This window comes from Austrofundulus limnaeus, unplaced genomic scaffold (assembly GCF_001266775.1).
Source record: "Austrofundulus limnaeus strain Quisiro unplaced genomic scaffold, Austrofundulus_limnaeus-1.0 Scaffold40, whole genome shotgun sequence".
NCBI lineage: Eukaryota > Metazoa > Chordata > Actinopteri > Cyprinodontiformes > Rivulidae > Austrofundulus > Austrofundulus limnaeus.
In genome coordinates, this window is record NW_013952442.1 from 1,515,729 (window position 1) to 1,528,840 (window position 13,112).

Below are 13,112 nucleotides of genomic sequence, written 5' to 3' on the forward strand. Positions count from 1 at the left end.
TTTTCTCTCGAGCTCCTTCCCTTTATGTGTGTGTATGTGTTTTATGTGTTTTTATGTGTGCGTGGCTCCCACGCTGCCACTGCGCCACTAGGGGGCAGAGTTGGACATGGAGTCCACAGAATTGACGCTGGAAGACTGTACACGGCTGTTGGAAATAGACACCTCCGGGTGCTGCAGCAAATTAAGAGAGAGAGGGAGACAGAAAGACCTGTGTGGGTTAATTGGAATGAATGAGCGCGTCTGGTGTTTTTCTTTTATTTATTTATTTATTTATTTTTTCTCAATGGGTCTGTGTCGTTCACTCACATGCCTCCTGAAGATCCTGTCCAGCAGGCTACGTCTGGGTGGCTCAGGCGGCTGATTCCAGTCCAGGTCTGGAGGTCTCGTTCCTTGAGGCCCAAACACATTCAGATCTCTGAAGCACTCAGTTTCTATCATCTAAAGAGGAGGAGATAGAAGAGAAAATCTGATGACCTGCTGGTGCACAGATGTTTTTATTAAAAAAAAAAACGTAATTTAAAGGACCCTCACCTCATTCTGCCACGGGATGGAAACACTGCCTGTAGCAAATTTGGAGTAGAAGTCATTGTCAGTTTGATCCAAATTTACTCCCTTGACGGTGGAGAACTGCTCTATGTCCAAAACATCCTTACAGTACACTGCCCGAGGCTGCGAGGAGGCAACGTCCATGACAAAAACAAACAAACAAAAAAGGGTTGAGTAGAAAATTAGGGTGTAAGAAAATTTTGTGTCCGTTAACTGAAATCGAGACGAAACCACATAAATGTTGAATAGATTAAAATGTGAAGAGAAGACGACCATACAACCCAGATCTGGTTAATGAGCGGAGCTTTATTGCTTACGCTGAGGCAAGCAGAGCCGCGCTGCCTGAAACCGGAAGTTCTGGTCTTTTTATACAGGGATCTTCAGTGCCTGCTTCGCCCACTACTGGCCTACGGCTGAATCGCAGGCAACTCGTACAGAAAATATCTTCTCTAATGAATTTATAACGGTATTTCTATGTGTTGTCATGATGTTTTGGGCATGTACCTAAAACTATTTTAATCAGGACATTACAATAGTCAAACAATAGATTATAAAAGTCAAGCCTTAAAAGGAAACTAAGACAAATGGTGTGGTGTCTTAAATCAATATCTATAATAAATTCCTTCAAGGGGACAAGCTAATCAGAATAAATGATTTATCATCATAAAAATTGATTTGCTTTGCTTTGCTACATTTTAGTCCTGTTGTAGTTGTTTCTGACTTGTTTTTAGCAATGATTTAAACACACACTACTCACATCAGGCACAAAGGGAGGCTCCACTATTCCAGCCTCCATCCTCTTGAAGTTGATGTTTTTGAAGAATGAGTGGGCCTTGACGCCCGCTGCTCCGTCCGCGTTGCACCCCAGCCTCTGCTTGGGGTCTTTGGTGAGCAGCTGGCCGAGCAGAAGCAGAGGACGAATCACTCGGTTACTCATCATTCGCATTTGTGCCGTCTTTACAGACCTCTCTCTGCAGGAGCCTCACCATTCTACAGATGGCCTTGGCGTCCTCCGTAAACTTATCGTTGTACTCCTCCTCTTCCTCCTGCACCCTCCTCTCCACCTCCTCCCGCTTCACGCGCTCTTTGCGGGCGCGGAACGGCGATCTCCCGGCGGTCATCTCGTAAACGAGGCAGCCCAGCCCCCACCAGTCGGGACTCATGGCGTACTTTTCATTATTAATTACCTCCGGCGCTGGGGAGGAAAGGAAGCGGTCCGTTATGGTGTAAGGACTTGTAAATGTACATTTGGAAATGCTGACTGCGGCACTTCTTACCCATGTAGCCGACTGTCCCCACCCTGCCTCTAATGAGTTCTCCATCAGGCACTTTGATGGCCAGACCCAGGTCAGAAATACGAATGTGTCCTGTCGCACAAAAAGCAGGTTCAGTGGTGAAAAATGTGCACACAGACGGGACACTTTTATGCTTTATTATAAAGGTTTAGTAAGTTTAAAGAGATAATTCGGCTCTTTTGAAGTTTGATTTTAGAAATGGTCTCAGTTTGGAGAAGTTGAGTTTTTTTTCTGACCGAACTGACGAGCCAACAGCTAGTCTGAGTAAGACCAAGAATAAAGTAGACTGACGCAAACCTAAAACAAACTCAAATCTCAAGGAGGTCTGCAGTGATTTGTGAGCACAAACAGCAGGAGTGTCCTGTAGCCTGGGTTACTTCCATAATAGTCTATAAAGTAGTGTTCACAAAAACACACAAATTATTTTAAAGTTGCTTTAAGATGACAATAATCCACTTTGGTCTTGTTGAGCCTTTAACTCGTCAACCAAGTCAAAATTAAACCCTACTTCCTCAAACAGGTCATTTAAAGAGCTATCTACAACAGGTGAGATATTTGTTGTTCTTTCCACAGAACCCCACTCAAAAGATACAAACTAACTAAGTGATATTCTGTCAAATAGTTATTATGACCCCCGCATGCGAAGCGTAAGCGGGAGTCATATTGGTTTTGTAAGGTTTATTTATTTATTTATTTATTTTCAGTGAATTTTGGTCAACCGTAGCACAAAAACGGCTGCACCGATCAACATGAAATTTGGCAGGGCTGTAGATGAGTCTGACCTACACTGCACCAGCCAACGGTTTTACGATAGACCCCATATTTGAGGAGGGGGCTCCTTTCAAAGAGGGGGTGTCTGGACATGCAAAAATGTTTATGACTCAGAAACTGTTCAACATAGAAGCTTCAGATTTCTTTTGTTGTTTAGAAGGGCTATCTATCAGGCCCACCAATCAGTGCCCCCCGCCCCAGACCTCCTCAGACCCCCAATATATCTGAAAAAGGTGTATCTGGACATGCAAAAATGGTTATAGCTCAAAAACTATTAAACATAGGAGCTTCAGATTTTCGTTGGTTGTTTAGCTCTGATGAGGGGCTATAAATCAGGTCAACCACCCCCCCCCAAAAAATAAAATAAAAATAAAAAAGACACACATCCAAACCACTACAATTTCGGGATGCATCTGGTAGCATGACATTTATTAGGAATAAAGACTTCTGAGTTCTGGTGCATTCGTGGGTGCGGGGGTCATTGTGTTACCGGTACTTTATCAGCTGTGATGTCAGGGCAAAATGAAGAATAGAAGTCCTCCTCCAGGCTAGGCTAATTGCTAACCAAACGAGGGCCTGTTTTTTTATTTATTTTTTTAAATTTTTTTCACAATATTTAGGTTCATAATATAAAGCAACTCTTTCTCAGAATTCTCACACTGGTCTGAAAGAATGCTACATGTGCTAATTAAAGCTGCAACACTTTAATAGGACAATGTTCAGTTTGTTACTGTTTTCCCTACCTCGATAAGCTAGCTGTTAGCTTAGCCTAGAGGAAGACTTGTTCCTTCTTTATTCTCTGTGCTTTATGACTGATAAGATACTATTTGACTATCCCTTTAAGGAAACACAATGTTGTGCAACGCAGTCATTATAAATCCTAATCAATGCAGATTTAAAACTTACCATTGTCATCTAAAAGAATGTTCTCCGGTTTCAAATCTCTACAAATAAAACACAAAATCAGCAGTTCAGACACAAACTGTGAAACGAGTGAGAGCGTGTCCGTGTGAAATAAGATGCTGACCTGTAGACGATGGATTCCCTGTGCAAATGTTCGAGCCCACAGCAGATCTGAGCAGCGTAGAACTGGACCCTGTCCTTCTCGAAGCCCGGTGTGCCCATGTTGTAGATGTGAAACTTCAGGTCTCCACCGTTCATGATGGTCAGCACCAGACACAGAGCGTCTTTGGTCTCGTACGCGTACGCTAGGCTCACCTGAAGGAGCATCAAGAGCGAGCTCTAAACGCACCTCTAAACCGAAGGAGGAGGAAGAGGTTTTTCTGGATGTTTACTCACAACAAATCTACTGTTGACTTTCTCCAGAATCAGCTTCTCGTTGAGTGCCATGGACTCTCCTTTCCTCTTTTTGATTCTCTTCTTCTCTAGTTTTTTGCATGCATACATCTTCCCCGTCGCTCTGACCTGGCACGCACACACCTGGAATAAAAAAAAAAAGAGCAAAATACTATTCAGTATGTTATGACAAAAAAAAAAAACCCACTAACTCTTAGTGCTGCTTCTCTTACCTCTCCGAACCCCCCCTTCCCCAGGACTCGATACTGTCTGAACGTGTCTTTAGTGATCGGTTGCCTGATAGAACACAGATGCAGCAAAATCCATTAATAGACAGTTATGTTGTATTGATTGGGACAGAGAGATATTGTCTGCAGAACTCGATACCATCCTGAGTCTGTTTCCTGTGCAGAGGGTGTGGCCTTCTGCGCATCTTTTCACTGACTTGGAAATGTGCTCTGAATGAAGCGTCTTCCTGCCTACTGTGAACATGCTCTTCTAAAAGCTGATTCTGTCATTTGTTTTTAAACTTTACCATCTTTTCTCTTCTCAAATAATAAAACCTCTCAGATGTATCGATTTTAAAAAGTGAGAAATGAAGATCTGACAGATATTTTGTAGCTTTTTACATCTTTTTTTATTTAAAGGTGTAATTTCTTAGTTTTTATGAATATTCAACATTCAGTCTATTATTACATCACTATTTTAAAATAACACCTATTTTTCCAGTTAATGTGAGGTGGACTAAGGTGCTGCTGCGAGAAGGCCAAGGTTAAGGTGATTTAGCCACAGTCAGTGCATTTTTTTATAATTAAAAATAAAATACATTTTGATATAACCTGTTTCATTTTTTATCACAGTGTTAGAACTCCATATTTTATGACTGAGATAGAGATTTTAAATAATATTAACATTTGTTACTTGTTACTAATACTGTTGCTTTTAACAAATTTTAACAAATAATTTCTAATCTTTTTTATTTTAAAACAGTAACAGTTTTTTTTAGGAACATTTTATGTTTCCAGCTCTGACACTGCTGACACTAAATAATTTGGAGTTTTGCTTTTACATTGTTACATTTTTACATTTGCTTTGTTTTGTTTTTTTATTTTTTATTTTTTTGCACCGAATAAATCCTAAATGGAAACTACAGCTTATGTTTTCTGGTTAATCCTTGAAGCAAACATATAAACAGGATAACAATGAGTATTCCACATAACCTTGTAGACAGAGGAGATTTTTAACTGTACTTTTTTCTTGTTAAATGTAAATTTAGTAAATAAAGTTTATAAATGATTAGTATTACATATTATAATTGACAGGTAAAAATAATCATTTTTGGTAAGTTAAATGCAAAATTTTACTTATTTGACATAACATAGAATTTACAGCAAGAAAACATGATTTCAAAGAGCATCTTTTCCACCACAAACTTTAAGGCATCAACAAAATTAAATTCAGACAAAATATACTTAAAGAAGAAAAAAATAACTATGGTGAACATTTCATTTTAGCAGTAAAACACCAAGAGGTCTTCACAAGCTGATTTCATGAACTTAATGACTTATAAAACATATTTTTTCTTTATTAATATTGTGTGCTGGTGTTCAGCTTTAGCATTTATTGTGTAAAACCATGAGAGATTCAGACAAACAAAAGAAACAAACCTTTCCAGCATCTTCCACTGCAGGAAGCGGTCACAGTACATGCTGTTCTGAAAGTCTGCAAACGGAGCTCCACTCAGGTACTCGTGGACGGCCCTGGTCCGACACAAAAAAACACCGGAGACTCAGTCGAATTACACACAAAGATAAAACACCAGCTAAGAAAAAAAAAATGATGTGAATAAACTATGTAGATCCAAGTAAAACCAGGTGCTCTGCATGACAGGTGAGGGCGAAGGCACGGCGACTCACTTGCGGCAGTCGCTGAAGATCTCCTTACAAGGACTGAGCTCAAGGTTCTCCCTGCATCGCTCTGCAAAAACCTCCGCTATGTCAACTCGCTGCGGCGACTGCATCAACACGTAAACACACACACACACACACACCGTCACGTGCACGCACACACCAATAAGCCCAACATTTCCAATTTATTGAGTCTCCCCAAAGAGAAACACACAAACACAGCTTGTATAATCAGCACGTTGCGTTGTTTACATTGACCTATAGCACTTTTCTACATATCGTCGCAGAATTTTGAGCAGCACACCAAAACAACTTGCCCATTTAAAATAAATTGTGTACGATATTCGACGCTATAAAAGTGTTAATTTTACATGAAAAATGAGATGAAAAAGCTCACTTGTTTGGAAAGAAAGGTCTTGATGATCTGCTCCCCTCTGCTTTTCCTTTTCTCATCAGGCGTCACCTCATAGTCTTCCTAAAAAACAACAACATAAATTTGTCATTAAACGCAATACAATGTGCAGGATTTACCTCATGCTTTGTTATCGACATCAATAAATGCACCAGTACTGGTTTTAGGGCTTTTGACCCAAGCGCAGAGCCACTTTCTTAGGAAGGTAGAATTTATTAGAACATAATTACAACCTGTTTAATCATTTACTCCATCTACAACACCAGATGTAAAACATTAATATTTGCTCGATGGTTATGAATGTCATAAAATGTTTCTGGTGGTTTTCTTGACTTTTGTCACACAGCTGCCCGGTCAATGATTAGCTTTTTCTAAACAATAACAAGGTATTCATTCCACAAAACAGACTGCTCCAACTTATTTTTAACCACAGGGGGAAATGTGGTGCAAAACATCTATAGAGGAGACTCCTGTTTTGCAAAATAATAATAATAATAATAATAATAATAATAACTCTTAAAAAATAATCAATAACAAAAGGCTAAAGAAACATATTCTCCTAAATCACACTAATGATGATTTATGATGCAGTTTGGAGTTAAATCTTGATGCAGAACTTCTCCATCTCGTTTGTTTTCAAACAGGACAAGACAAAAATAAAGGTCCGAGCAGTTCTTGCCTGTCACTTTTCATTCAGTCTAAGATCCTGTAGATAGAAATGATTGAGATGAAGACGATTTGGTCAAACCTCGAAAGTAACATCGTGTAATTTCATGCCAAATATAATACGACAGAGTACTAGGGCCAGACAATGAGATTTTTATTTTGTTTTTATTACAATAAAGTTTTAATATTTTGAGAAAAAAATTTGTATGAAAAAAGTCATAATAATATGAGAATAAAGTTGTACTGGAATAAGGTTGTAATAATACAAGAATAAAGTCATAATATTACCAAAATCAAATCCAAATAATATGAGAATTAAGTCATAATAATGCAAGAATAAATATGAAATAATATGAGAATAAATTCTAAATAATATGAGAACAAAGTTGTAAATTGTAATATGAGAATTAAGTCATAATATTATCAGAAATAACCCAAGTAATAGAAGAATAAAGCCATAATAATACATGAATAACGTCATAACAATTCAAACATAAAGTCAAAATAATATGAGAACAAAGTTGTAACAATATGAGAATAAAGTCATAATAATTCAAAAAATAAAGTTGAAATAATACAAGAACAAAGTTGTAATAACAAAATAATATAGACATAATAATTACAGACTAAAGTCTAAATAAAACAAGAATATAGTTGTAATATTATGAGAAATCCTGCACTAAAAGCAGCCTTACCACTGCCTTAAAATGAGAAATGTTGATCATCTTCTGAAGTTATACTTTGGTATCTGTGTCATTTAACTCTATGGACTCATATGACAAACTGTAACCATATGGCACTGCAGGTAATGGCTGCATTGATGGATTTAGTCGTCACATATTGGAAGCTTAAAAGTAGCTGGACTTCTTCCTAAACACAGAGACATGAATAAAGGCTGTCCACAGCAGGTCTGAGCCCACCCAGGAACAGAAAATGAACTTGTCATGTATTATTATGACTTTAATTCTTGTAATTTTAGCTATGACTTTTTTCTCAAAATATTATGACTTAATTTTGGTAATAAGCTTGTCGTTTGGCCCTAATACTGCTTCATACGTACAAATATGTTCAGGATATTCATTGTGAATAAATCAGAGATTAACGTCAAATTTTAGCCCAATTTCAGCAAAACTGACAGAATTAGATTTTTTTTGTTTTTGTTTTCTAAGATCCGTTGGTTATGGTGATCACCTTGAATCAAGCTGAATCTAACAGTGAATCAGCTGTAGATGTACGTCAGAGGATTTAGTGCATCATATATTTTGATAAATCCAAATGAGCACACATGCAGGCAAACACATGATCGTCTGCCTTTACCGTTTAGTGGCGGGTGATAGAAAAAACAAACTACTGTCAGCTTATTTCCTATCAGAGAAACAGTTTTGTGCCGTTTCTGTGGCATTTCAAAGCAGATGTTGTTTAGTCGTGACCACTTCACAGACACACACACCTCTCCCTCTCCGCATCTCAAGTCTCGCTGTCACTCTCGCACCAAAACATGTGCTGCTGTCTGCTCGCTGGCGAACATATGTGGCACACACGCACACGCACACGCGTGCGCGCGCACACACACACACCCACACACACACACACACACACACACACTGCAAAGGAAACAAGATGAAAAGGCCCTGGCGTGACGCGCTTCGTAGCCTGCCCTTTTAAACTTGTCGCGGGGCGGGGAGGCGGTGCGAGGCGGCGTTGGTGCGGACGGGGGCCACGGGTTTTTTCCAGCATGGTCCTGCGTTGCCTGGCAACCCCCACAGTAAACACGGTGGGATTCCTTGAGGTCCTAGAGTGTCACAGTGTGTCACACCGGCGTCACCGGCTTTCCACTACAAAACACACACATACACACACGCGTGCATGCACACTGTGTGCAGACGTAAGCCCCGAGCTTAAGGGGGTGGGGGGGACACGACACTCCAACCGAAATGTCCGGCGACGTTTGTTGTTTACAAATAAACATTTATGAAAATGCGGGAACAACAAAGAGAGAGAAGCAGACGTACAATCGCGCGCTTCACATTCATGGTACGCGAGCTTTCCGATTCCCACCCTTTGCTGGCAGGGGGTCAGCCAAAGGGGAAAAAAAGAAGACGCCCCTTTGACTTTTTGAAAACAGAGGGGCTCCAACACACACAAACACACATAAATTGTACGCATACACCCCGTTGTGATGCAGGAGGAACCAGTGCAACACCCCGGTGCATTCCTTCCTCTGGTCCACACTGAAACACACACGTCCTCCTGCTTTCTCACACACACCTCTTCAGTTGTTTTCCTTTACCAACTACCTTACATGTAATTTTAATAAATAAATAAATAAATAAACAAACAAGATGACTGGATTACATAACCTGTTGAGCAAACCTCTCAACTGCCCAGGCCTCACAGTGCTATTTAATCACTTGAAACACAAGCATCTGCTCGGCTGTAATCACACTTAGACCTGGCTTATTAAGTGCGTGTGTGTAACGCTCAGCAGCGGAGGTCGTCACATGGACTGACTGCAGAATTAGCAAGTGTGCGTGTGTGTGTAAAGTGGTTTCCCTCTTACAAAGGTGGTCACTTTTAGGACTGGGTGGTAAAGAGGAGGGGGGGCGGGGTGTCGGGAGCGTGTTGGGAGATTGAGAAACAATGCCGTCCTTTCTGTCCCCATCACATGCACGCAAAGATATTCCGGGCATTGATAGATAACGACTTAAATGTGTCATGTGGGAGGTATTTAGTCTAGACAGAGATAGAGGGAGTGAGTGAGAGAGATATGGGAGGAGTGGAGAAGGCCAACAAGTCGGGTAAACGTCCAGGGGAGAAACAACTGCTCGGTTAAATTGTCTTCCGATGCAATCGGAGGGAGTACGCTGAAACAGCCGAATGTTTGTAGAGCCTTGGTTTTCCTGCTGCAGAGAACAGAAACTCTACAGAGCTCATCTTTATTTTAAAATAAAAATGCTTAACAAATTTCTCAGTACTTTTTTGTCAGCCACAGCCAAATGTGAAAGAGCGATAATGATTTTAATGAAACTCTCAGGAAGAGATCAATGTGATGCATAGACTATAAGTTAATCCAGAAACGTTGCTCTCTTCTTTAAAATGTATATATTATTATTTTAGGTCGAAGAATCTCTTCAGTCCGACTGAAGATATCTTTTCCATGCCTACATTAATCCTACATTAAAGCTCAGTCTTAAAAGCTAATGGCAGGAAAAAGCAACCCTGGCTGGCATATGAGGGAGTATTTCTGGAAAGGCACCACGCTGATGGAAGTTTAATCACTTTAAGATGCTCTGCCCACTTTCTGTCCTCTGATTTACCTGCTGTTCCAAGGGGACTTCTGATTTAGCAGTTTCCTTCGTAACAAACAAACAACATTGAATAAAAAAACTGGAAACTTTTGGAAACTAAATTGCAGCAATCAGATGGCTTTATGGTCCCACATTCATGAGTTCTGGTTCTTCTTTACATTTTCTAGACTTTTTTTTAATCACTCTACCCATACTGGTTCAGATGCTACACAGTTGATATATTTTATTGTGTTATTTTAGGGATAGATGTTATAATCTGAGATTCCACTTTGCAGATTGTCCCAGTAGAGCTTCCTGTTCAACAAAACAAAAACTTCAACTCCTTCACGAACAGCAGCTCTTATGAATACACATTATACAATTTCATATGTACTTAACAAACTAACTCTTATCATTCTCTTAAACAAATACACTGAACCAGCATTTTTACAATCACTTTCCAGATTATTCCAAAATCTTAATCCTTGGACTGAACTGTACATCGGTCCTTCAAATTTGTTTGAATTTTAGGTTTTACAAACATCTCTAGTCCCATTAAATTATAACAACTTTCCCTTTTAACACAATTCGATTGGATGTTTAAATTTTTATGAGCCTTATACATAACCTGCAAAATATTATAACTGACATGCATCTGAAATAATTATGCAGAAACAAGTGATGGAGTTTTCCAAAGCCCAACTCAACAGGACTCATATATGGTTAAAGAGCTGACATCACAGGTCTACAACAGAGAGCACCCTGCAGAGTTCTCCTGGTTAAAGCTCGAAACATACTCCTGCCGAACTGCCGACGTCGGAACGGGTTGTCGCAGTTTCATGATGAAAATTGCATCACCAGTGTTCGCAGCGTCGGCTCGGCAGCCCCTTTTGGCACAACCCACCGGCAGAACTTTTTACCCCCCTCCCGCGACGACGGTAATGTGTGATTGGTCTGAAGTTCGTGGGCGTGTTTGTTCGTGCTGAAACTGAAAGCGTTCGGACACTCAAAAGAAAAAAAAACTCGCTTCTAGAGCCGACTGTTGAAGCAGAGTTTTATAAAGATAGTCAAACAGAGAAAAACTCATGGCGTGTTTGTTTGTGCTGAAAGTGCTAACGCTGCATTTACATCAGCCACTCGGTAAAAAAAAAAGGAAAGAAAAAAACCCGACTCGCTCCCAGAGCCGACTGTTACCAGGAAGCAGAGTTTTATAAAGATAGTCAAACCGTGAAAAACTCTTGAATGGAAATTAAACAGATGTTGTGCACAGAGGAATCTGACTGATAAAAACTGTGGAGCTTAAACCAAGACAGATGTGGATAAATACGTCGGGTGAGTGATGAGTCTGACTTTTTTTCTACATTGTCGGCTGTTGCGGGGAGAAACTTCATGCAATGACGTATGCTGCAGCGGGAGGGGGGTTTCCCGAGCTCGGCGCGGGGTGTCTCAGGGACTATGGCGAAAACGACTGCCGAACAACCACGTGACCGGGCGTCGACCCGTCGGCTTCGGAGGGAGTATGTTTACAGCTTTAGGCTGGTTTATACTTCTTGTCGCACGTCTTTTGCCCCTCGCTGAGTGACAAAAATTTGCGCAACTTCCGTCTGCACTCCCGCTGTGATCCAACGGTGACAGCTGTCCTGTACATTGCCCCCAATCAGCACTCCAAGATGCGGAGGTTGCAGTTCGGAGCGTGTGATTGGTTCAAAGTTTGTGGGCGTTTTTGTTTGGATGTCAGTATATGCTGTGACACCGTTACCCATTACTCGCTTCCAGAGGCCGGTTTTTGTTTCTAAAAATGGATAGTTTAGAAGAGAAACTCACCGAGGCGGTTAGGAGGTACAACCATCTAGGCTCCTCTACGGCGTCGGTATGTGCTGAAGGTGAGGGGAGATCCGGTAGGAAAAAAATTAATAAAAAATGCGGTGGGCAAGTTCGTCGAAACGAGCAGCGGACATTTGAAAATAGGAGGTGTTTTTCGTCATCCATCTCCTGCATCTGTTGAACCAACAAGCTAAACTCGCAACTAGCAGTTATTTATATGCTAAGCTATGCGCGTGACATATGCGGTGGGAGGGCAGAGGGAGGGATTACTATAATCTATCCCCACTCAATGCTGATGGTGACACACGCAATTACATCATTGCTGGGCCGCAGCCGCACGTCTTGCATGAAGTATAAACAAAGCTTTATACCTGCAGGAAGGTTTGCTGAATGTCTGAACTGCTCTGCACAGTTTCCAGGTTACACAGAGCAGCTCCACTGCAACAAGGTACGGAGGTTCAATCCAATCCACTGACATACCCTACACTGTTACTCACTTCTTCATCTACTTTTACAAATGAAGGATCCATTTTTAATTGAATTCATGTGGATGGAAGGTGGTCATGAGTTGTTGTTTTTTTTTAGCCCAAGATATAATGTGGTTGTTATTTGTGTGTGTGTGTTTGTGTGTGTGTTACCATTGCGTCTAGTAGCTGGATGCATCGTTGCAAGTTGGGTTTGGTCTCACAGTAATGACGAAAGAGGAGCCGTCCAATGGGCTGTTTCTCACAGATGCTGACATAATCCCGCTCTGCAAAACGCAAGAAGCCGACACTTGAACACACGGCATTAGGAAACAGACGTACACACTCGTTTCACACACAAACACCTACCGATAGTTTTTCCCATGTTAACACACTGGCTTATGTGGGGGAAGCGGAGGATCTCCTTCCATTTTTTGCTCCTTCCTTTCCGTTTCCCACCTCCACCTGTCAGCGACGCACACAAATAAGAAGGCAAAAATATTAACATGACAGGACTTGATTTGTCAGAGCTTATTTGCATCATCGAAAAGCCAAGTAAGGCCTAGTGCGTGAAAGAAGGGGAAAAGACGTGTGTGTGTGTGTGTGTGTGTGTGTGTGTGTGTGTGTGTGTGTGTGTGTGTGTG

General features: G+C 40.8%; 1 protein-coding gene across 1 annotated transcript in view; it reads right to left on the bottom strand.

Annotated features, from left to right (window-relative positions):
• The window catches only part of grk5l (G protein-coupled receptor kinase 5 like), a gene marked incomplete at its 3' end in the record, with an annotated part of 45,218 nt that continues 32,106 nt past the window's right edge, over window positions 1-13,112 (bottom strand). The window contains 15 exon segments of the mRNA XM_014007216.1: window positions 1-171; window positions 307-438; window positions 532-669; window positions 1,304-1,441; window positions 1,533-1,741; window positions 1,824-1,913; window positions 3,519-3,556; window positions 3,640-3,830; window positions 3,912-4,052; window positions 4,142-4,205; window positions 5,576-5,668; window positions 5,825-5,922; window positions 6,213-6,290; window positions 12,643-12,755; window positions 12,838-12,933. Coding sequence (XP_013862670.1) covers window positions 88-171; window positions 307-438; window positions 532-669; window positions 1,304-1,441; window positions 1,533-1,741; window positions 1,824-1,913; window positions 3,519-3,556; window positions 3,640-3,830; window positions 3,912-4,052; window positions 4,142-4,205; window positions 5,576-5,668; window positions 5,825-5,922; window positions 6,213-6,290; window positions 12,643-12,755; window positions 12,838-12,933 — 1,703 coding nt within the window.